The following is a 25980-nucleotide window of genomic DNA, read 5'->3' as shown; positions in this document are numbered from 1 at the left end:
GGGGCGGGGTAAGCGGCACCCGGCGTTAGCGGCCTATTGCGCGCGCGCGCGGTTGGCGTGGGGAGGGGGTCGTGCCCGGGGGGCTCGAGAGGTGCGCGCGCCCGGAGCTGAGCGCGCGCCATGGTGAAGGATGGAGGCGTACACTAGCTGGAGGGAAGCTGTCGAGGCAGAGATCACTCGACAAAGGGAGGAAGCAACTGGCGGTTAGGAAGCCGCGGAGCTGAGCGGGAAGCTGCCGTTATGGGGCTTGGGCGGTGCGTGTTAATAGGACCAGAAAGGGCCGAAGAAATTAAGCAACGCGCATCCGCGGACCACGGGCGCGCGCCCACACGGCGCGTCCGGAAGCGGGGCCCGGAGGTAATACTCTGGTGCACCCCCACCGCTCTGCGCGGGATGGTTGGGTCCGCCGACGGCCGTCGCTGATTGGCTGTTGCCGGGGTGGGGCGTGGCGGTGGTGGACGCTCGACCTTCGCGGGCCTCTCAGTCTTTCCCGCCATGTCGTTTGTGGAGAGTTGGAGGTCTGTAGGCGCGCGTAGGCGCCGTCAGGGTACCCCAGGCCCTGTGACTCGGCCTATGTATTCCGACTACACTCAGGGGGATAGCTGGGGTGAAGGCGAAGGCGACGAAGACGAGGGATGCGACCAAGTGGCCCGCGACTTGCGGGCAGAGTTCTCGGCCAGGGCGTCGTCGGAGACCAAGAGGGCCCCGCCACTCCCACTGGTCGGGGACGGGTCGCCGGTCCTGCCGGATAAGCGTAACGGCATCTTCCCGGCGACTGCGGCCAAGCGAACTCAGGCTCGGCGGTGGCCCATCAAAGCCCTTTCCATTCTCTGCTCGCTGCTGTTCGCCGTCCTCCTCGCTTTCCTCCTCGCCATCGCCTACCTCATCGTTAAAGGTACTGAAGCCCAGGGCTCGAAAGGCTGTCCAGCGTAAAGTCGAGCCAACACACCACATGCCCCCATTCACACTTTCCTCCCAAAGCTTTCCCTCGAAACTGTTATTGTCCTTTGCGCTTCCCGCTTTTGTCTTCTCTCCCTAGATGGGCGTCCTCGCTCCATAATGAGAACCATTTAGGAAAGGTCTTTGGTTAAATCCAGACTCTTAAATGCCACAAAGGCATTGAACACTTGAGTGGAAACATAAGTACGGCTGTTTAATCAGAGCCCCTTACTTGTAAAAGGATCGAAAAAGTGCGTGTAACAAAGATAGGCTGTATACATTCTAAGGCTGATGTTTAGAGACAGGCTGTGTATGCACTTTTCTCTGAACCTAGATAAAGGACAAGGATTTCTCCCCCTCATCCCAAGTTTCTACTTTTATAGGCAAGATATTTTTTCTAATTTTCCTTGTAACCAAGTAGAGTTATTTCAGGACAGTCTATTCTACTGTCAGAAATTGACATACTGTCCAAATAGGAATGCTCAGAAAGACCTTCTTCCCCTTCCCTCATTCGGATTTGTTGTAGTGGAAAGAGATTGAACTTAGTGTTGACTTTTGCCAATTCTTGAGAAATAGAAACATTGCCGGGCGGTGGTGGTGCACGCATTTAATCCCAGCACTTGGGAGGCAGAGGCAGATGGATTTCTGAGTTCCAGAGTTCGAGACTAGCCTGGTCTACAGAGTGAGTTCTAGGACAGCCAGGGCTACACAGAGAAACCCTGTTTCGAAAAACCAAAAGAGAGAGAGAGAGAGAGAGAGAGAGAGAGAGAGAGAGAGAGAGAGAGAGAGAGAAACATAAAAACAGTATTTTGTATTAAAATGATTCAACACTGTCATTCTGTTTTGTTTTGTTTTTTTTGTTTTTGTTTTTTTAAGACAGGGTTTCTCTGTAGCCCGGGCTGTCCTAGAACTCACTCTGTACCTTGAACTCAGAAATGCGCCTGCCTCTGCCTCCCAAGTGCTGGGATTAAAGATGTGCGCCACCACTGCCCGGCTAACACTGTCATTCTTGCGTTACCTTTACTAATTAAAATGAAATCTCTCCAGTTTTGCTTTATTTCCTCCCATCCCCTAATGGGCTGCAGGAGGCCCTTGAACTGTTTGTTTGTTTGTTTTCACTTCAACCATGATAGATTTGTTGTGCACTTGGTTTATTTTTCTTTTGTAACATAAAGTTATATGCTCATAAGTAGAAGTTCATTGCAGAGGACATTGGTATTTTAGAGAATGGAGTAAGGAACTGAAATCAAATTTGTTATGCCCTAAGTTTCTTTTGTCCAAATTGTCTTTCACACACCCAGGAGATAAACACTATTCTCATGTTTATTGCAGTTGACTCTTGTAGAGGTATTTGCTTGAAGGTAACTGAGATAATAAATCAGATATTTGACCTAGCTCTGACTTCTGGATGCTTTTGACATTGAACAGTGTCTTCAATGCCTTTGGATATTTATTATTGATGAAGGAACATTAACTACTCTTCTACCTAAACCTCTTTGTATTTACAGAATTGCATGCAGAAAACTTGAAAAATGAAGATGATATACATACTGGGCTGTTAGGTATGAACTGATCATTTTATTCATCTAATCACTTATTTTTGTTTTCTCAAATTAGGTTTAAGTTATAGAGGCCTTGGGATAAATATCTTATGTATGCTATGTATAGCTGATTCAATAGTGTTTTTTATTTATATGTTTGTGGTAAATGTTACTAATTTCCTTTCTAGATATACATTTAGATAATTTTCATAATTTTGTAATGGACCACTAATGCATGTATACAATATTCAACATAGCTCTGCATGATGTTGGTCCACTAATTACTTACAGTAGTTTCTAGTTACATTTTGGATGAAGCTCCCTGTACTGCTTCAGGAATTCAGAACTAGAAACTTGAAACTAGAAACTCCCAAATTTAGTCAACATAAATAATATCTGAAACAGACTTCAGAAGAATTTAATGTCCACATGTTTTTGTAAGCAGTTTGTCTTGATATAAAAATTTTAAAATAAGAATCATTAGCCATTAATGTCTAGTTGAGTCAGCTAAGTTTTTATTGTCCAAAATGTCATACATTATGTAGTTTATAGCTTTCTACTGAAGAGGTTTATTGATGGTATCTGTCTCTCTCATAGACAATTTTGAAGAGTTTAGAACTTTTATCTATTTGATATATTTTACTATTAAAATTCAGGAATGAGGAAAACAGCTATTTTTACAGCAGAACAAACTGCCAAGACAGAACCCTCTATAAGCCTCTAATCTAGTGGAGAGTAAATACAGTCAGTATCACTTAATATAGTCAAATTCATGGGAATTAATTTTAAAGGAAGCATAGTTTGGCTTATAGGAAGTATATTTATTATAGCATTTGAATGGATAATCTTTTCCAACAGAAACTCATTCTTTAAAAAAATGCTTCAGGGTTGAGTGTGTAGTTCAGTGATAGACACTTTGCTTAGCACACATATTGCAATACCCCGCACCACCAAAATAAATAAACAAGCAAGCAAACATGTTTGAGAAAAGCACTGCAAAGATGATTAAGTTATTGATGAAATTGAGGCAGTTGTGGTAATACTTGTCCTTCTGTTTCTCTGAGTTTGAATTCTCATCTGTTTGAGAATAAATGCACAGCTAGCTTTACAAAGTATGGTAAATCAATAGTAGACCTTTCAATAAACTTTTTTTTAAGAAGCTGGATAGTTAAAAGGAGAGGCCAGTTCTAGTAAGTTTCCCTGAAATCAATGATAAATTTATAAAGATACCAAGAAAAAAATGATTCATTATCTTGCCACAAGAACATGCCTAGGGAATTATATACTTTTTCTCTATATAATTGATTTAAAAGTTTGAAATTAATACATGAAGAAACAGCCTAGTTTTTGAATAAACTTGTTGAATTTCAACTAGGTTATAAGAAAAATATTGTGTACTGTCTTAGTTAGGGTTTCTATTGCAAAGAGACATCATGACCATGACAGCTTTATATAGGATAACATTGAATTGGGGGCAGGTTTACAGTTCAGAGGTTTAGTCCATTATCATCAGGGTGAGAAGCAGGGCAGCATGCAGGTAAATATGGTGCTGGAAAGGTAACTGAGAGTTCTATTTCTGGATCAGCAGGCAGCTGGAACAGAGTGAGGCACTGCCCCTGGCTATATCATCTGAGACCTCAAACCCAGTGACACATTTCCTCCAACAAGGCCACTCCCTATGAGCCTATAGGCAGTCATTTTCTTTTAAACCACTACATATACCCTTTTTCTGTGAGGATGATTTTATCATTTTGTATTATTTACTAAACATTTTAATATACTAGTCTTTTGGCTTAATTATTGCTATTAGATCTGTTACATTAATATTTCAATGAGATACATTTAAAGTTTATCATAAAACTGCCTCAGTATTTTGGTAGTAGGTTGATTTTATTTTCTAGAAAAACGAGAGCACAGTAAGTGTTCAACAGTGAAAAGAGTTCTCTTCTATAGACATAAAAATTTTGACTCCAGATATTTTTGAATACTAATCTAGGGCTGGGAAAAGTCTCAGCAAAGTGAGAATGTAGCTGCATTAACAACATTTCTCATTTTGACATGGGTAAACATCAGTCTGGTGACTTGCTTGTATTTTTTTAAGTGCTGTTAAATTATGGTTCAGCCCAAGGTTGGGTCCAAGAATATTTCCTTTTATGAATAATTCTTAATACAGGTACTTGAAGGACCATGGGTTGAAAACTACTTTTAAATACTTGAACTAGGTGTTGTTGTGTTCGTCCCCCACCCCAACACACATATTTTCTTTATTTCTTAGCTCATTTTTTTTTTTTTCAAAAAATGTATTCAAGCCCCTGGGAAGTAAGGGCTGGAATGGTTCAGTGGTTAAAAAGCATTTGCTGCTCTTGCATAGGACCTGAATTTGGTTCCCAGCACCCACACAATGGCTCACAACCATCCTTAACTCAGTTCCAGGGCACCCACCACTCTTTTCCTGACCTCCAAGATACTAGTTATACACATGGTTTATAATATATATTCAGATAAACAATAAAGTAAAATAAGTCTGAAAAAATTCTGAAAAGGTAAATTGTAGTAGGTTAATAAGCAGCGTAAGCTGTAATACTTGTTAGGAAATCTGACTTCTAAAGTTGCTACAGTCCTGTACTTGGCTCAGTCATCTTTGTTTCCATGAAAAACATTCTTCATGGGAAGCCTGGTTTTTGTTGTTATAGTTTTGGGTTTTTGTTTGTTTTGTTCTGTTTTATTTTTGGTTTTTAAAGAAAGATTTGTTATGAAGCAATAGAAGATCATTTGGGAGAGTTGTTTTTTGTTTTTTGGAAGAGGGTTTCTCTGTGTGGCCCTGGCCTTCCTGAAATGCTCTCTGTAGACCAGGCTGGCCTCAAACTCAAAGATAAGCCTGCCTCTTGTCTCCCAAGTGCTGAGATTAAAGGCAAGCATTTAGGAGAGAGAATTGATCTGGTTGACTAGTATTAGACTAGTACAATTTTACTACAGAGGTCATCAGGCAAAGTGATTTTTACTATCTTTGGATGGTATTGATCACACCGTAGGCTTCACAGATGTTGGGCTCTTCTTTTAAAATTCTTGCAAATCATCCCTTACTTTGAACTTAACTTTTCCAGCGAAGTTAATAAAATTACTTATTAATTATACATCTCACTCATTCCTGTTTTAAAATATTTCTGAGGCCAGTTTGATTGTGCGATTGTGCTAAACACACAACATTGAATTACTTAATTTTGCATGTTGGCTTTTGCATTTGTTATAGTTTTCCAAGTTTTCTCACATTTGACAACTCAATGTTGTAGTATTCCCTGCAGTCTTTAATATTTCCCACGATAACCTTTCATTTTAGGCAAACCTAGAAAAATACTTTGAGAAGTCCATGAAATTACCTTTAGCAGAAAATGCTTAGTCTAAAATATGTAGCGCTAGTATTTTATATGTGTGTCACAGGTCATACCATATAAAAATTATATTGTGAAATTTGATTTTATTGACTTATGAAGCTTCTAGAGTAGGTCTGATTTATGTTCCTTAGACTCAGCTACTTGGGAAGTTGAAGATGACTATCTACTTGAGCCTAGGGGCTCGAGGCTAGCCTGTGCAGCATGGAAAGACTCCTAGTTCAAAATAAAACAAATCAACTGACCCATACATATACTTACATACACACTTACAAACACAGCTTCTAAACATGATTGTGCATGTGCCTATCATTCCTTAACATTTGGTATTTACATTTTTTTTTTTTTTTCCGAGACAGGGTTTCTCTGTGTTGCCCTGGCTGTCCTGGAACTCACTCTGTAGACCAGGCTGGCCTTGAACTCAGAAATTCGCCTGTCTCTGCCTCCCAAGTGGTGGGATTAAAGGTGTGCGCCACCACTGCCTGGCGGTATTTAAATTTCTTACATGGTAAAGACCAGATTTTATTTTATTTTATTTTATTTTATTTTATTTTATTTTATTTTATTTTGGTTTTTCGAGACAAAGTTTCTCTGTGTAGCCCTGGCTGTCCTGGAACTCACTCTGTAGACCAGGCTAGCCTCGAACTCTTGAACTCAGAAATCCGCCTGTCTCTGGCTCCCAAGTGCTGGGGTTAAAGGTGTGCGCCACCACCTCCCGGCTGATTTATTTTTTAGTAACAAATTATTCTTGTTTTTGAGGTGCTCATAGAATTTGTATACCTGACAAGTTTTTAGGACTTCGCCTATGTTCAGGAAAAAAATAATTGACAATACTGAGTTCAGTCTTAAAAAGTGAAATCATTGAAAATTTAAACTTTCCTTTTCAGAGGAATAATGATGTTCCTACCATGACTTTATCCTACAAAATTTTAGAAATATGGTTAAAAGTTTCAAAGAGAAGCCGAAGTTCTAGAAGTGACCTGTAGCGAAATAGATGTTAAGAAAAGCTCATTCTTCCTTAAGTTCAAAAATTATAAACTCAAAATTTGATTTAAAGTATGATTTTTTCTAATTAAATCCACAAACTATTAAGGGAAAACACAGTTATTTGCACTTGTGCTGGGTAACGCAAATATTTCACCAAGACATCCACTAATATGCTACCTCTGCTGTAGTACCACCTTTGAAAGATTGTATAACCTCATTAAAAAATAAATAGGGAATAGAGAAACAAAAGTCAGTAGACTGGAAGGATGTAACAAAAATAACAGTTTATCAGGGTTTATTATGGATTGTTTAATATTTGTATCAAAAGTAACAGGAATGTCAGAAAGAACAATACTTTCAAAAGAACAAACTTTAGCCAAGTTTGGTAATGCATATTGGGAGGCAGAGATAGTAGAATCAGAAGTTCAAGGTTATCCTCGGCTATATAGCAGTATGAAGGACAACTTGGTCTATAAGACTCTTTCTCAAAAAGTAGTTATAAGAGGAAGAAAAAGCACAATTTTAAATTGACTTAAAATTATATGTTCCACAGTATACATTTTTTAAAGGTTTAAATTGACATACTAAGTATGCCAAAAATGTTAATACTTTTAAACCATTTTATAGCCATCAGTATGTTAGTTCAAAAAATGCATGAGACTGTTCTCTCTGGTATATTGAAAAAACAGGTGCAGAGAAAATAGAGTCAACAGAACTGGTCATTAATAAGTTGCTTAAAGTTGAGTGATATATACATATGAATTCATCATACTTCTCAACTTTTTAATGCAAAAAGTTTACAGAAATACAATTCCTAATATTTATCTGAAAAGTAACTGAACCTTCGAACTAATTTTGAAAGATGTACTAACAATGAATTTGAGAGGAAATCTACACTCTCCTTGTCTTTGCATTAGTTGTAAACACTGAGTCCAGTAAGTTTCAGTTCATGAAACAGATGAAGTTTCATCATTATTTCAACTAATAAATTGAGTTCAAGAGAAGATAGATGTATATACGTAGTTCAAGGTCTGTACTTTTGAAAGCAGTTAACACAGAAAATCTGTAACATACGTCTGTGTAATGTGCTGAGTCTGCAATGTTATTTGCAACTTTTTTTTGTAATAGTGAAAAGGCCAAAAACTATGTGGTGAGACTGTAACTGTGTGTACTGATAAGTAGTCCACATAGACTACTGCTCTATGAAAGCAGTAAAGTAAGAATCTTATTTCTGGATGATACACAGAGAAATGAATACTTTGTATGTTTCATTCCCTGTATCTACTAGCTTTTAGAAAGATGCTAGCAAGCTCTGAGTTTACTAGCTGTGGGGATGGCATAAATCACAGGGGAAATGAGTTCATTTTTATGTGCCTTCAGTTTTTTTTCTTAATTAAATACTAAGTTACATCAATTCATGAATAGTATTAAAATGTTACTTAAGGATTCATTTTGGAGCTATCATGACAAAATTGTCGGAGTTAACTTCTGTGGCTTTTTAATTTATTTATAGATGAGTTTTATAATTTTTAGAACCATAGGCATTATTATTAGACTACAGTTTCAATGCAGCCTTAGCCTTATTCTTGTGACATAACTTTCCAGCCTTTGATTATTTCAGGTTGAATATAAAAATAATTAAAATGTCCATGATGAGATAGCACTGAAATTATACAGCAGTAATCAGTATGGACAATTTCAAGAATACTTTTCATGTTTGAGAAACAGCTCCATTACTTTTTGACAAAATTCAGTTATATAAGTAGTAGCCAGAGAAAAATGAGATGGCTACTCACAAGAAAAATTGTAGTAAATTTGACAGGTGTGCTCTGAAAGCTCTGAGATAGAGAAGCCTGGTTGGTTTTTAGTGGCCAGATACTGAGTTTTAAATGTCAATTCCTTCTTTACCTTTTTTAGGTATCTAGAAGTTTTATCATTTCATCGCAGTTTGTAATCTTAAATTTTTTTTCTTGATCAGCATATTTATTTTAGAGACTGTATAAATTATATTTATCTTAGAGTTAACTTTTATTATTCTTACCTCTTTTTGGAGATGCTCACTTAAGGAACAAATAACACTTATTTGCCAGTACAAACATTATTAAATTGTAGTTCACAAAGTTTTGTAATTTCTGCCATCTTCTTACTAGGTAACATGAAGGTTGACTTTTGGCCTTTATGATTGCTGATCTCAGGCTGGGCTAAGATCCTAGAGCCTGGGTACTGTGCCAGGTTTTGAAATTGAGATGTATTCTGACAACATTTGCTGAAGTGAGTTACTGTTGAACTATCTTGCATCTGTTTTGTATGTCCTTTTAGATGTTGTAGTTAAACCACAGGATCATCTGCTATTTCTGTATCCCACTTAGAGGTATCTGCAGAATGATCCTTGGGCCATCTGCCAAGATGTGCAAAACCACATTCCTGTCTAATGTATCTCTTCTTCTGGTTGGCCATGTCAAGAAGCCCAACAGTACTCTTCCGTTATATCACAGGTTCAGTGCAAACACAACACATGTGTATTCCAAGTAGGAACATTGTTCTCTTTTGTTCCACGTAAATGCATCATCTGTATCCCAAACAGATCATTATTTTTTCTTTCCTAGAAGCTTTCTGTTTACCTTTCTATCCCTGATTAAATCTGTATACTAGCTCTGTAATTTTACAAGATAAAACCAGAGAAAGGGTATTTCTTCTTCTGCTTTGCCACATACTTCTTGTGGGGTAATGAGAAAAGTGGGGTGGTGCAGAAAAGGAGAACTATCAGGAGAAACATGTAGGTCAGTCTTTGAAACACGTCTACATTTTCTTACTGTTTAATTACTTTGCTTTTTACATCTCAACATTGTTGTCCCTGCTACTAAGCTCCACAAGATTTTACAAACAATCCAATGTATATATTTCTTACCTGTCTTGACCTGGGCTGGTTCACACCTTCTTAGGCAACCTGGTGGTCTCCCCCAACCCCTTGCTCCTGAGAGGTCACCATATTGATACCACATTAGTGCAGACATCTGATCCATCGTACTGCACTACAGCTTGCGATCATCCTGTCTCAGCCTCCCTAGTAGCTGGGACTATAGACATGCACCACCTTCCCCAGCTCTTAAGCAGTTTTGGGTAGCCAGGAAATTGCTAATTCTTCTGATTCTTTGCTGGTTTGTCTTTGCTTCTGAGACTCTGAAACATCTCATGTGAACATTTTAGTAATAGTATATCTTGCTTATTAAGCAGTCAGAATATGATGATACATACATTATAGTACAACTTCCCTGATTCTTCTGTTCAAAAAGGAATGTTTTACTAGAGAAATTGTTTTGGAACCTACTTTTACTTTTACATGTTTGAGGTAGGGTTTCATATAGTTTAGACCCAGTACTTTGTACATGCTACACAGGCAATCTTCCAACTAAACCATATTCCCAGCTATGTTTCTTCTCTAATTTTTTAAAATTGATTATTAAATAATCACATGGGCCAGTTGTGGTGGTGTATGCCTTTATTCCTAGCACTAGGGAAACAGGTGGATGTCTTGAGTTCAGAGCCAGCCTGGTCTACATAATGAATTCCAGGATAACCAGGGCTACATGTTAAGACCCTGTTCTACCTCCTCCCCCGAATTCACTTGAGTTTACATTTTAATAAATTAAAATTCTCCTGTTCACCATTTCTTCTCCCTACAGAGGACCAGTGTTAAATTTTCAATCTTCTCTAGGATCAGCATCCTAAGTAAAATATATTTTATCCATATATAGCACATGTAAATATGTATCTCTGCATTATATTAAATTTTTAAGCAGGTTTTCCTGTGTAGGTCAAGTGAAGGCTGACTTCAGGTTCGTGATCTTAGTCTCCAAAGTCCTGAAGTTACCATCCTATATCACCATGCCATTTTGTACCTCATTCATTGCTATGTTTCAGAATTTATTGTGTATTATGTGTGATATGAATTCATCCATGTTTCCTTTTTCTGGGTAGTATTGAAATGTTTTATGGCTTAAGGGAGTTACTAGTGGTTAAATTCTATTCTATCTGCTAGGCAAGGATCTTACATTGGGCTACATTCCTAGCCTACATTAACATTATGAATTGTTTTTTATGACAAGTTCTTGCTCTGTTACAAGCTAACTTACTTGGCTTTTCTTCTAAGTGCTATATTTTGCTCCTTTGGGGTCCATGTGTTCACACTAATTGTTAAATACAAGGTCCTGTAGCATTCAGTATCTGATAGCAATCTGCTATTGAGTATTATTTTTAACATAAACCTTAAATTTTTTTCAAGAACTACAGCCTCGATCTGAATTCTGGCATTACTTCCTTAGAGACCTTAGGGAATATAAAATTTATTTTTAAAAAAAGTTATCACAATCTGTAGCTACTAATCTATTTACATTCTTATTTTCTTATCAAAATTTCTGTGAAGACAATGTTTTCTGTTTTATCCCCATTAGGTAACACTATACCAAATACAAAGTAGTTCTCTAGTATATTTTATTGAGTAGATGTAATGAATTGAATTTATGAAAAACTTTTTAAAAACTTGAAGTGAAAATAAGACTGGGGACTGGGGAAGTGGCTCAGGAGTTAGTACATGCTGTGCTGCTTGTGCAAAGGAGTAAGGTTTGGTTCCTAAAACCCTGTGGCAGTTTGTAATTGTTTGTCCCAGTTCCAGTTGATCTGAGGCCCTCTGTTGACCTTTGCAAGCACCAGGAGCACATATGGTATACATAAATATATGTAAGTAAAACTTTCATACACATGAAATTAAATTATTTTAAGTTTTAAGAAATAAAACTACTCCTACTAAAGAGAATTAGATTAATAGCAGCAGTTCATTAATTAACCCTTTAATATAATGAGTTGAGTAATGTCTAAAACCCTTCAGATCAATTCATTCCTGTGTCCTGCATTCTAATTCTTATCCCTCACCTTGAGTTCACTGTAATACCATAATTTTGATTTGATTCCTGTGAGGAAAAAGTTCTAAATTGACCAATTTAAGTTCTTAAGATCTTGGTAAGTTGGAAGTCAACTTTAGTTTATATACTGAGCAAGGATATTTTCATAGGAAAATTAAAAAGGAAATATTCTACAATTGGTTAATATATCAAAAGTGCTTGTTTTGGAATGAAAGAAAGTACTGGGTACAAAGCAGTAATGACAGCTATTGCTCATGAAGTTAAATGAACTGTATAAACCTTGCTCATGCAAAGAGTAAATTGTTTTCACTATTTTTGTTGTAGTTCAATGTCATAGAACCAAATTTCATATATTTTTAGGTAGAATTTGTCTTTGTTTACACATATAATAATTTTGTTAAAATACTTAATGATACAACCTAGTAATTTGTACATTACATGGGTTAGCATGTACTAAGCTCAGATCTCTTAGGAAATTTACATCAGCATCTGGACATGAAGATCCTGGTTTAAATTATTTTAATAATTTTTCCCTCTCTTCCATAAAGGATTCTGGTCTCTGCTGATACTATCTCTAACTGCTGGATTATCCTGTTGCAGCTTTTCTTGGACAGTGACTTACTTTGATTCTTTTGAACCAGGAATGTTTCCACCTACTCCTCTTTCACCTGCTAGGTTCAAGTAAGTGTTTTTAGGTTTATTTTGTTTGTTTGAGGTATGTGTGTGTGTGTGTGTGTATGTGTGTGTGTGTGTTTGTGTGTGTGTGTGTGTGTGTGTGTTTGCACATTTTAATGTCAGTTCTGTTAAAGACACTGAGAAATAATAAACTGGGATATGTTGAAGCTCTAGATTTCAGTATATAAGACAAAACAACACAAAGACTTTTTTTAAGTGTCTGGGCCTCACCTTTAGGTAATTGGAGAATGATATTTTAAGTTCCCTATCTAAATATGTATTTTTTTTTTTAATAGTGAAGATCATATATCAAAGAAGGGAGAAAATTTTATGACTATTCTTTTTAAGTTCAACAGTTTACAAAGTCAAAATGCAAAGTTTGAAAAGTTTTAGTCATGCATGTGGCCAGATTCAATAACAATTCACTTCTCAAATTAGACTTTTTTTCAGGATTTGAACCTTATGTTTTGATTAATTTGCATATTTGGTGCCCAGCGTAGAGATCCAGACTAGAGTAGATGTGTTTTTGTAGTGGAATTTCTTTCCTTTATATTTTCTGTGTTTCTAAGAATATCAGAAACTCAATAGCCAATGGTCTAGTGCTAGAGAGACTTCTGCCTTATTTGCAAAAAGCTTCAGAGATCCCTAGTTTTCTACAAATGGAATTGGGAGGGAGGGTGAAGATGGGAAAATTAATTCAGTTAAATTTATGTGTATTATGACAGTTGTTACTATTGTTATTACCTCTTAAATAAAATGTCTGCTTGAGGGCCTCTGTAAAGGTGAAGCCATAATAGTGATAATTGTCAGTATTACTATAATACTAACACTTACAATTGTTGGTATTACTTTCATTATTAGTTAAACTTCATGTATTTTCCTCCTTTTAAACATTTTGGCCGGGTGGTGGTTGCACACGCCTTTAATTCCAGCACTTGGGAGGCAGAGGCAGGCAGATTTCTGAGTTCGATGCCAGCCTGGTCTACAGAGTGAGTTTCAGGACAGCCAGGACTACACAGAGAAACCCTGTTTCGAAAAACCAAAAAAAAAAAAAAACATTTTGGTTTTACTTGAAACAAAATGTGAAAATACATATTTTATATATATATAAAAAGTATTTACCTAAATGCATGTTTTAAATGTTTCATAAATACTCATGTGTATCTGAAATGTAAGTTGTATGGCTATGTGTCTGTGTTTGAACTGGATAACTATTTAATTCACAATTAAAAATAGGAAGAGTTACATCTAATAGTGGTATATCATACTATATAGATTACTTGGGTAGCATTCAGTCAGAAAGCTTATTTGTCTAAGGCATAACAGAGTTCAAATTTATATTGTTTTACTGCCCATTAATACCCAGTACCTTTAATAGAGACTGTAAATCTTGTGTGATATACTTAATTTTCTATTATTTTTATTTGACATCTCTGAAGGTTAGTCCTTAAATTTCTAGCTGTTCAGGCAATTAGAGTATTGAAGATTAAAGAATTTTAGTGATCTCCTAAAAATCTGTTAACTAATTATATTGTTTTAATAAATTAATCATTTTATTAAATTGTAAGTAGAAGTAAAGAACCTATTGTCAGATGTTTAGTAGTCATTAAATCAGAGTCACATCATACTTATGTACTTGGTCATATAGTCTTACAAAGTCTTAAAACACTTACAAGATATAGTTTAGTATACTGTGTTTGTGTTAATTTTTACAAGTTAATATAAAATATAAAATACCAAATTATTTTGTTTGTTCAAGACAAATTTAAGTATACACATAAACATACAAAGTAATATTCAGTTTGAAAATGCAAACATTGCCCTCTAGTGTTCATGAAAATAAAGAATTACTTCATAAATGTCTTAAGAATATTTTCTCTGTGTAGCCAGTAGAGTGAGTCCTTGCACAGGAAAATAGACTCTTTTTTGTGAAAATGTTGAAATCTTTAGACTATTTATTTAGAAATCAGATAGAAATATGATGTTTTAATAAAAATTACTTTATAATACATTGTTATCTTATTTCTTTAAATAAGTTTAAAATAAGCATGTTTCTTGATTGCTTAAAAATATTTCTGATTCTTTGTTAAGGTGGCCTTGCGATGTAGCTCAGTTGCTGAACTGGTTGCTTAGTATGCATGTGGCCCTGGGTTTCATCCCTGGCACTGTACAGTGTGTAGTTAGTTGTACATGTGTGTAATTCTTGCTAATTCAAGGCCATCCTTGGACTGCATAGCAAGTTTGAAGCCTGTCTGGGATATATGAGGCCTTGTCTCGAAGAAAGAAAAAATAGAAGTGTGGCATGTGTGTATGTATCCATTAAGACAATAGAAATAACAAATCAACAAAATTACTGCCAACATTTTTTTTCCATTCTTTATGTTCTTTATGATTATTTTAGAAATGGCAGTTGGAATCACTATGTGTATACTATTTTTCATGATAGTCAACTCATGAATGTAATTGGTTTAAATAGTCTTGATAGTCTTTATAGAATAAAACATGAGTTTTAATAAAAATTTCAAGGGAAGAAAGTCAAAGCTATTATCTTTTTAAATTTATTATTATTTTTTTTTTTACTTATTCACTTTGAGTCACATTTCACTGAAACAAAATTCTCAATGAAATAAAAAGTAACATTTCTTGCTATTTAGTAAATATTTAGTAAATACGAGGTAAACCATTTAATGAATTTAGCAATGTGAATGAATAACTAGTTTACATTGATACTAAAACTGAAATGCTTTTCTTGTTACTTATTTATATTTAACAAATTTTTTTTACATTTTATTCAGTTGTGTGTTAATGTATGCGCTGCTGTTGCTGCATGTACATATGCCATAGCACGTGTCAAGGTCCAGAGGACAGTTGAAGGAGTCAGTTCTCGCCTTCCACCATAAGAGTTCAATCCACCATTTGGGATTGAATTCAGTCCTTTCAAGCTTAGTCATTCAAATGAGATAGCTTCAGATCACATACTTTGTTTACTTGCTGAACAATCTTGCCTTCCACCAATATATCTTTTTAATTTAGCTAAATTTATAAATGCATGGAACCATTTTCTTGTCAAAGTTCATTAAGTCCCTTTTTCAAAATGTACCTTTCTTTATTTTATTATTCCCAAAGTGCTTATGTAAAACTAAACTTTCCTTTATTGTACTTCTAAAATAATTATATGGAGAACTTTGTCTTAGCTACTTGGAATTTACATTGTTAAAGAGCAAAGCAGAAGTTTAGACTTGGGGAATTAATTATCTATAGCATTCCTTAGTTGTCATTAGGTTATAATTACCATAACAATCTTATATTATTTACTATTTTCTCTCACAATGTCACATAATCATCTCCAACTTCCTTCCTTCATTCATTGGGTTGTAGAAATGAGTTCCAAGTAAGTAAATAAAGTGCATGCATAATCATTACTTAATGTTGAGGCATCAATATAAGGCATCTTTCCACGTAAAATTGCTGCATACAAAGAGAACCCAGACCGTTAAGTTATCTTGAGGCTTGTTCAAGTATAGGCCAGTGACAGAACCAGATATTTTATTTAAATCTTTGTGATTGAAGAAGTTAGGTAGAATATCTACCTTGGTGTTGAATTCTTTAGTATAAATTTTAAACTAGTACTTTGATACTAGAGATGTCTTAAGGATTCCAAATAAAGTTTATAGAGGAGCCAAGTCTCTAAGCCACTGATGATGTTGTCATTAGTATTGTTCTATTTTATAACATGAAGAGAACAAGTACCAAGAACTTAGGCAACTTGCACATTCAGATTATTTTTGTGTAACATGATTCATCTATTTTTCATTTGCCTCATTAACTCACAGACTTCTACATTATAAAATATATTAATAGGAGTTTTGCTAGTTGTTTATCTGTTGACAACTAACTTTAAGCTTTTATAATATGGCAATTTTACCTCTGCAGTGTTACTAAATAAGAGTAACAACTTCACTTTTAACATCTGTCCTCATAGTCATTGTTTTCTCCAAATCAGTGACACTTTTTACTTTAGACCCCACATATTTCACATTACCTTTGTATAGGTACCATCTAGTGGTAAATGGTCTGTCTGTAAGCTTGCAGTTACTCTACATGCTAAATATAAAACCATTTAATTACCAAAAATCCTACCTATAATAGAAGTATTACTTGTAGACTGGTAATAAATTTAGTAGAAAATTGAAAAACTTGTTGCTAACTTGAAGAAAATGTCCATTGCTTAGGTCAGAAGTCAGATTTAGCAGCTTATACTCCTTAAACTCTCTGTAGAATTATAAAACCAAAATAACCTAAGGATTTCAAAGTAAGCCATTTCTGGTTTATTGTTTATACATTTTACATTTAATACTTGCATTTAAAGTTAGTTTGTATAACCTAAGCATTACATCAAGCACTCCTACCTAGGTCTGATGGACTTCCTTACTTATTTAGCACCACTCAAATCATTGTGAAGGAAATTACAAGTTATACTAAGAAATCTTTTTAAAAATTTTCTTCCAGTGCTGAGCATTGAGTCTTGGGCCTTTCACTTGTTTAGCAAGTATTTTGCAATTGAGCTACATTTCTAGCCCTAAGGAAGTATTTTCTGTCAGGAAGATAATTATTTATTTTATTTTTGTTGTTGTTATTTTTTGAGACAGCGTTTCTCTGTATAGCCCTGGCTGTCCTGGAACTCACTCTGTAGACCAGGCTGGCCTTGAACTCAGAAATCCACCTGCCTCTGCCTCCAAAGTGCTGGGATTAAAGGCGTGCACCTCCACTGCCTGGCAGATACTGTGAATATACATCAAGACTTATTTTCAAGGAGGAAAAAAAAGTTTGTGCTTATAATTACAAGAATAGGAGAACTCTATTATGGAATTCAAGTGTACTAGAGATTTTTAAGTTTCAGGTTTTAAGCTGATAAAAGGTTATGTGAAAGGAAGTATATTTTTGGGTAGCAAGATGGCTCAGCAGATAAAGATGCTTCCTGCCAAACCTGGTGGCTTGAAATTGATCCTCTGGAAGGAGAGAATCCCTCACAGGTTGTCATCTATCTTGACTTTTATACCATGGCATATGCCTCTCCCCCCAACTAAATAAATGTAATTTTACAATTTTGATATATCATGTATTTGAATCTAAAGCTTAGATTGCTGAATACTTAACTAAGAATTGATTTTATAGTAAAGATTTCTGGAGTAATGCTGATGAAATGACATACTGTGGTATGGAGACTACTTCAGCTTTTGTAAATAAATCTTTAGCCACCATCTGTAGTAATAGCTCAACTTGAATCTCACAACTAAAAACGAGCCTATTTGACAGTGGCTTAGTTGCTTTATGAAGAATTATTTAGCAATCACAAGACTAAGGCAGGAGTCCTGCCATGAGTTCAAAGCTAGTCAGGGTTACATAATAATTCTACAGGAGCAGTTTAATAACCTTGACTATCTTTGTTTACAGTATGAATATTTGTTAAAAGGAAGAGACTTCATATATTTCTAGGTCAATTTTTCAAGTCTGTGCTTATCTCATCCCTCAAATCTTGAAGACATTTAGAATTAATCAGCCAAGAATAAGTGTTGCAACTTTGACTCATAGTATTTATGCCTCAGATACATCTTCAATTTATTTCCCAGAATGAGGCAAATCAGAACACATACACTCATTTTACAGAAATCAGCATAAATTCAGTCCTATATTTTTAGAAATTTATTGCTTTTCAGTTGTATTACTGGTTGTTTTATTGCTTATTTTTTATTAGAGATTAATAGTCAAAACAAACTTTATGGTTATCAGATTAACAATTTCTAAAACTGATAAGTTTAAAAAATGGTATGATATTCCCACAAACCTGTTTAAAATACAATCTACAGAATTAGATAGCCAGTCTGTAGTATTTCGTCTTGAGATATAAACCAATGAGTATCTGCTGCTTTTCTGACATTATTGTCTTTTTTTTTTGTCTAAATAATTGTGTTACTCACCTTTCTATTGTACTGTCAGCCGCAGATATTTGATCATACCTTAGTTTCAGAAAGTACATTTTAAACTTTATTAAACTTAGCATTATGCATGCCTCATAGGTGTGATTTAGAATCTGCAAATTGAGTGTTTCTATAGAACAGAGTTTTTAAAAATTACTTTATTAACTTACTTTGATAATTCTTTTATTATTAAAATGTGACACTTTTACATGCTTTACTTCCTCTGGAAAGCATTCTATATGTAAGTAGATGCTGAGACAGTTGGATTTTCGTGGAATTTTTGGGTGAATGTTGTTTTAACTATTGTTATTGGGAGCAGTAGAAAAGGTAGAATATTGAATATAAGTTTCCTGGAGAATCCTAGATTTTAGGGTTGGCATGCTATGTTATAGTACTTTCCTGTATACCCTTGAGGCTTTGTTTTAAATGTTACCAGGATTATTCTGTAACTTCTCATTGCTCTTCACATTGTAGTTAAGAAAATACATAATAATAATAATCTAATAATGAGTAATGGAACATTATAGGAAAATGTTGTGAGTTTTCTTAGGCAGTAATATAAACCTTGTAGATTAATAAAAGTGGATGATTTAGTATTTAAACTTGGAATTTCTTTTCCAAGCACACTAGATGTAACATTGATCACAATGAATTAACTCTATCTTCTTTCGTACAACTTTTGGAAAGTTGCCTCCTTATTGAATCAGATTTGTTATTATCATGAACTAATGGAACAGATGGCTAATTGCAGTAGGAGAAAAAAAAACTACTGACAAAAGAAATAGATCATAAGCTTAGCTTTGATACTTGAGTGTCATGAAGTTTCATCAACTAGGGACTATTTGGAGCCATCAGTTGCAATGAATATATTAACAACTATATTGGTAGCATAATGTGGCTTCTGGAAGAGCCACATTCATGTCTTATGAAATAGAGTCTATTAATCCTGCGTGATAATATATATGATGAAATAAAATCCTTTAAGAAATTATGTTAACATTTATTTTTAGCTTCCTTGTTTTCATAACATGATCTAGCTGATTGTTTGCACTTGTTTGCTATTGTGCTTGGTGTGCTGTTAATATGTTACTAGTGAGTTTTAAGAAACCCAGGTAGTACTGAGAGTACTACGTGAGTCTATTTGAACCACTTCTTATGTGTTCAGTAACTGTCTTACTTAGGGTTTCTATTGCTGTGAAGAGACACCATGACCGTGGCAACTCTTAGAAAGGAAAGCATTTAATTGGGGCTGGTGTACAGTTTCAGAGGTTTAGTTCATTTTCCTGTTGTGAAATAATGCAGCATACAGCATACAGCAGACATGGTGCTGGAGAGGTAGCTGAGAGTTATACATATGTGTCCACAGGCAACATAACGAAAGTGACACTGGGCCTTGTTGGGGCTTCTGAAACATCAAAGCTCACTGCCAGTGATGCATTTCCTCTAACAAGGCCACACCTACTCCAACAAGGCCACTCCTTCAATAATGTCACTCTGTATGAGTCTATGAGAACCATTTTTATTCACATTGCCACCATATTTATAAATTATAAGAAACAGCCTATTAGAAAGTGTTTTGAAGTCAGGGAGGTGCTTTTAAATCTAGCTTATGCTATATACTCCAGATGAATTATTGATCAACTCAGTCAGCAATTAATATAAACTACTGGTTAAATCAACAGATGATGGCTAAGGAAATTATTCGGCAATTAAGACTGGTTGCTGCTTTTTCAAAGGATCAGGGGTCCATTCCCAGCACTAAGATCTGGTAGCTCACAACTGCCTAGAACTCTAGCCCCAGGGGATGCCATAGTCTTTAAGTATAAGGCATATTTCTTTAAATTGCATATTAAAAAGCAGTAGTTGTCACTTTATGGTCCAACTCTTAGCATTTTCTGAATATTTGTGCTTTAATGACTAGTAGTAGAGCACTAGGATGTCTGTTAAGGGCTATAGACTAGAAGAACAGGAAAACTTAGATAGGTTTAGAACTGTGTTACACATTTATTTTTACATATTTCTCTTACATACTTTAAATCATTTTTAGATTACTCAGAATACATGATAAAATATAAATGTTATTATATACTTTAAATCATTTTTAGATTACATAGAATACATGATAAAATATAAATGTTATATACTTTAAATCATTTTTAGATTACATAGAATACATGATAAAATATAAATGCTATATTGTTTAGGGACTGATCACATCTCCGCCCTCCCCACCCCCCAGGCCCTGGAGTATTTTGGACTGAAGATTGGTAAAACATGGAAGGGTGATATGGGGACATGGAGTATCTATTGTAATTGAAATAGTGTGGTATTCAATGGTTTTGTTTGTTTGGGTTCCTATTTGTTTGAATTTTAAGTTTGAAGTAGGACAATGTACCATCTGGTAATTACTCTGGCCAAAATTCACATAGCTTAAATAGAGTGAGAAATAAAAGCTAGTTCAGATAGTCTGAAAAAGTAGATTAGTGCTAAGTACTTCATCCCCTACCCTGCTGAACCAATTAGAAAAGAAATAAGTTACCAGTTGACTGATAATATGAGCTTTAACCTATTCTGGATAGTTTAGAGAACTATCTGCTTAAAGCAAAGTCATTTTGCAATGAAAGTACCATTTTAAATTGCAAAAATTCTGCCCTAAAATTTTCACTTGTTAGGTGAGGATATGTGTGAAGGAAAGAAAATACAGGAGTAAATAAGGTATAGAAATGAAGATTCCAAGAGAATTGAGTCTAGTGTTCATCTCTATAGCATAGTAATTCACTTCAGATGAACTAAGCCTTAATAAAAACAGTAAGCTGCCTAAATTATGAAAAGAGGCTGACTTGAGACTGGTATTCTCATTTTTTGCTTTTTAAGTAATTTATTTGGAAATTTGGATAATTGCTTATTGAGTGCCTTGATTTCTCGTTCCTTAAGTAGCCAGTTACTGAGTTTTAAATGTGTTCCATTTGTGAAAAATAATAAAGCTAATTCTATATTTACTTTAGACTCTACTATTAAGCATTAATAAAAATGTATTAATAAAAATTACCTTCAATATAAAATCTGGGTGGAAACATATGCTCACAAGTAAATTTTACATATTTCATTTGTGTGTGCCCACATGTGACCATATATACTATGGTATGTAATTGTAGGTTCACAGACAACTTGGAGGAATCCATTCTCTTCCTGCTTCATATAGGACTGTGAATTGAATTCGAATTGTCAGGTTTGGTAGCAATTCATGTCACTAGCTCTCTCTAGTAAATTTTGATGAGAAGAGTGATCTTGAATAAACAGAACAAGAATAATAAAAAGTAAAATCACATGTTTTATAGGCCAGGGATGGTATTTTATTCGACCTCCTAGGCTTATTTGTATGTTATTTAGATTGGTGTGGTTTAGGGTTAGGTGTTTACTTAAAAGGAAGAAAGAAGTGGGGAGTGGTAAATAAGCTTTCTTTTTCATGCTGCATTGCTAACATTTATTTGCTATGCAACAGATATTTAGTCCTCACAGCCACTTTGTAAGGGTAAATTTGTTGTCAATTTTATAAAGGAAATTAAAGGCCAAAGAGATCAGACAACTATTCTGTTTTTATACTCCTTCTAAGAGGCACTCAAACCCAGGTCTGATTCTAGAGTTTGACTCATACCACTGGTGAGAATCACATGAGTACTTCACTGTGTGTGTCCGTATTGTTGGAAAGGATTTTTTTGAAACTAAACTAAGATAGTTTCCTTTGTACAACTCATCTAACATGGAAGTTGTCCTATTATAATGAACCTTTCTTTGTAACTATTTTCTGTCACTTTTTTCTTATTGAACAGCATTTCCCATTTATTTTCATTTTATTTCAGAAATGTAGTGGGAAATATATTTAAGCCTGAAAGAATCCACATTTAGGGTCCTAACTTGAAAACAGTTTGCTTCTGTCAATAAATTATGTCTGTCTATTCTGTCTTATTATATGATCAAATGAACAATCATGTAAAGGTTTTTAACTAGCAAATTAACATATTTATTAATTTTTATAATATTATTGGATTTCCTTGATTGGCTCTTTGGGAATAAAGTATTTATGTGTTTAAATCCCTATAACATTGTTTCACTTTAAATATAGATAATATTGGTAAGTAACCTTTTAATTGGTAGAAAAAAAAAACCTGTACACAAGTATGTTATCTCTTTCAGGTATCTTCTTACTCTGTCTACCTAAAATTGTCATATTTCATAGTTTACAATTATAAAGGATCCTAAATTAATATAATCCTATCTTCTATTTGACAACTACAAAGTCTTTTTTAAACACTTTATTGTAAATTTTTTTTCATTGATCTTTTCCTTTCTCCTCTTGAAGCAAATTCCATTAACCTCCCCTGTTCCCTACCACCCAACTTCATGGCACTCTTTCTAAAGAAAAACAGCAATAAGAAAAAAGTACAGGGAAAACATAGAGTTCATTTGTGTTGGGCTTTTCAAGGGGTCTGTCCTGCAGTGTGGTTGTTATACCCACTGCCTTAGTTACTTTTCTACGGCTGTGATGAAACACCATGACTTAAGTGTGAAATTAACTAAAATCTAAGTCAATGGGTTTACCTGTAAGATTTTTTTCTTAGATCACTTGAAGTGGGAAGTACCACCTTTAATATGGGCCATATCTTTTTCTGGTAGCCTATATATAAAGGAAAGAAGCTTGCTCTCTTTTTGCTTGTTTGCTCTTGCTCTCCCTAGCAAATTCATTCTTTCACTAACATTTAGAGCTTCCTTCTTTAGGATTCTAGTATATATTGAGACCAGCTGAGACATACATGCTTGTGGACTCACAGCTACTGGATTTTTGAACCTATTCTTGGCAGACAGTCATTGTTGGGACTAGCTGGGCCACAATCTAAACTATTTTAAGAAATCCAGTGTGTGTGTGTGTGTGTGTGTGTGTGTGTGTGTGTGTGTGTGTGTGTATGTGTTATAATAATGATATGCATGTATTCATTCTATAAGTTCTGTTTTTCTAGAGAACCCTACCTAATTAACACAAGAGTAAAGGAGAGTTTTTTGCTTACATATTGTCAATCATAGTCCATCAAAGTCAACACAGGACTCAGCAGGAACCGGAAGCAGAAGCTGATGTAAAGGCCATGAAGGAGTGCTACTTACTATCTTGTTCCTCAGGGCTTGCTCAGCTTACTTCTTATAGAACCCAGGACCACCAGTGTAGGGGTGGTACCACCCACAATGGGCTGGGCCCTCCCACAGCAATCACTAATTAAGAAATGTCCCACAGGCTTACATATAGCCTGATCTTATGAAGGCATTTCCATCATCTCAGGTGACTCTGTCTTGTGTCAAGTTCACATAATACTAGCCAGCACACCCAGTGACAGTATTGGAGAAAACTGATTTTCCTCTTGCCAGCAGTATCAGTATCTTTTTAGTTAAGAGTGGTCCACCCTCCCTTCTCAGCACTAAGATTTTGTGTGGTTTGAACTTGTACAGTTCTCTGTGTGCTTTCAGTCTCTGTGAGTTCACATTTATCAGTCCTATTGTGTCTATATGAAAGATGCTGTTTTAGTTAGCTCTAAGTAAGAACGAGAGCAGGGAAATGCTATTAGTGGAAGACTTGCTTGTAATGTAACAAATTATGTTATTGGTACATACAATGGAAACCAGTTTTTTAAAATGGGAATCAAGTTCAAAACTTTGTACTAAAATTAAAAATATATTTTTAACCAGAAAATCAGGACTTTTTAAAGTTTGTTTTTAATATGTGTTTACACATGTGTGTTTGTGTGTGCGTGGGCTGTTTTTACCATTTTTGCCTTTTCATCAGGTTCCTATGGATGCCCTAGAGCTGGAATTATATAGGCTATAATGAGCCACTCTATTTGGGTACAGGCAGTCCACTGGAAGAGCAGGAAACTCTGTTTTTTTGTTTTATGATTTTTTTTGTTGTTGTTGGTTTTGTTTTGTTTTGTTTTGTTTTGTTTTTCGAGACAGGGTTTCTCTGTGTAGCCCTGGCTGTCCTGGAACTCACTCTGTAGACCAGGCTGGCCTTGAACTCAGAAATCCTCCTGCTTCTGTCTCCCAAGTGCTGAGATTAAAGCACTTGCCCGCAGGAAGTTCTGTTAACCACTAAACCACCTTTTCAGTCCTTAGGAAGACTTTTAAAAGAAAATTTAAGATTGGTAATTCTGTACTAATCCTGCAAGTGTACAGTATTTTTTAACTTATATATTAATGTATAAAACATTAGGAAAAACTAATTGTGATATCTTAAGTATTTTAGTATTTACTAGTTTTACTTTAGATTTTACTAGTTTTCTGATACCAAATTACATGTACTTTTCTTCTTTTTTTTTTTTTTTCTTGATTTGTGTTTTTCTCTTTTTTCTAGGAAACTGACTGGACATTCTTTCCACATGGGCTACAGCATGGCAATTTTGAATGGTGTTGTAGCTGCTCTCACTGTGGCATGGTGCCTCATGTAAACCCACGATAGAGCATCAGTGTTTGTGAAAGTCATGATTGTTTTTGAAGTAACAGAAACAAAATTGCCTACTTCGAAGACTATGGAATGTGATTCAGATACATACTATCATCATCATTATGGAAGACCTTATAGAGGCCATTTCTTAAATGTATAAGATGTTTACTTCATCTTTTTACTTTTGTTTGTGTAGTTTATCAGTTACAGAAAATATTTTAATGGAAGTCAAACTTGGACACTTGAATACAGGACAATGCCTACCTTTCTATGTATGTCCCATTTTTTACTAGTACATATTGATATTCCTGGTTGAGGTAGAAATATTTATATACTTCAATAAGAAAACAGTCCTGAGTCCAAGCGTGTTAGCCAGACCTTCAAGCCCAGCACTTGGGAGACAGAAGCAGTTTCTGTGGGTTTGAGGTTAACCTATAGTTGCACAATGAGATCATTTCAAGAAAAAGAAGAAAACAATTCCTATTCTTTGACATTTTGTAGAAGCTACATAAATCAGAGTTTTTGATAATCAGTAGAATGCATATGTGCATTTATATTTTTTGTGGAGTATAGCTAGGGGTTTTATATATTTTTATAATACTGAATTAGTGTTTTTTAAATGATTACATTTATACCTATATGGTTGTAAATTTTATTTCTTAGCTGGTGTAAACCTGTCCTTTAGTATTTTGTCTCTTTTAAAAAAAAAACATTAAAGTACATTGACTTGAGTTTAAGACTAAGTAAATTTATTTTTTGACAAAAACATACTACAAATTCAGGGTAAATTATTTGTTGTTATAATGTTAAGAAATTTGAGACTTTTAGTCATTTCTATTTTCCACAATTGAAAGTATTTATTTTGATGTGTATATATTAAGGCAACAAAATGTGTACTATTTTGTTTTTAGTAAATGAAAACCTAAAAATTTTGTACGTAGAAATGTTTGAACTTGTTTATTTTTAATCTCAAGAATTTAGTTACCAAAGTAGAAAAGGTATTTTGATACTCTGTATATGTACATATAATTAAACTGTAATATGTATGTTATATTGTATATATTGTAA

General features: G+C 34.8%; 1 protein-coding gene across 1 annotated transcript; it reads left to right on the top strand.

Moving 5' to 3' along the window:
- The first annotated feature begins 462 nt into the window (after positions 1-462).
- On the top strand, positions 463-25980 carry Arl6ip6 (ADP ribosylation factor like GTPase 6 interacting protein 6). Its single transcript, XM_028769245.1, has 4 exons — positions 463-895; positions 2448-2501; positions 12324-12456; positions 24823-25980. The coding sequence occupies exons 1-4, from the start codon at positions 496-498 to the stop codon at positions 24914-24916; spliced, it is 681 nt and encodes a 226-aa protein (XP_028625078.1). The 5' UTR covers positions 463-495; the 3' UTR covers positions 24917-25980.

Source organism: Grammomys surdaster, unplaced genomic scaffold, assembly GCF_004785775.1.
Source record: "Grammomys surdaster isolate TR1022 unplaced genomic scaffold, NIH_TR_1.0 191, whole genome shotgun sequence".
NCBI lineage: Eukaryota > Metazoa > Chordata > Mammalia > Rodentia > Muridae > Grammomys > Grammomys surdaster.
Note: the sequence above shows the minus strand (reverse complement) of the source record. Positions and strands in the feature narration are given on the sequence as shown.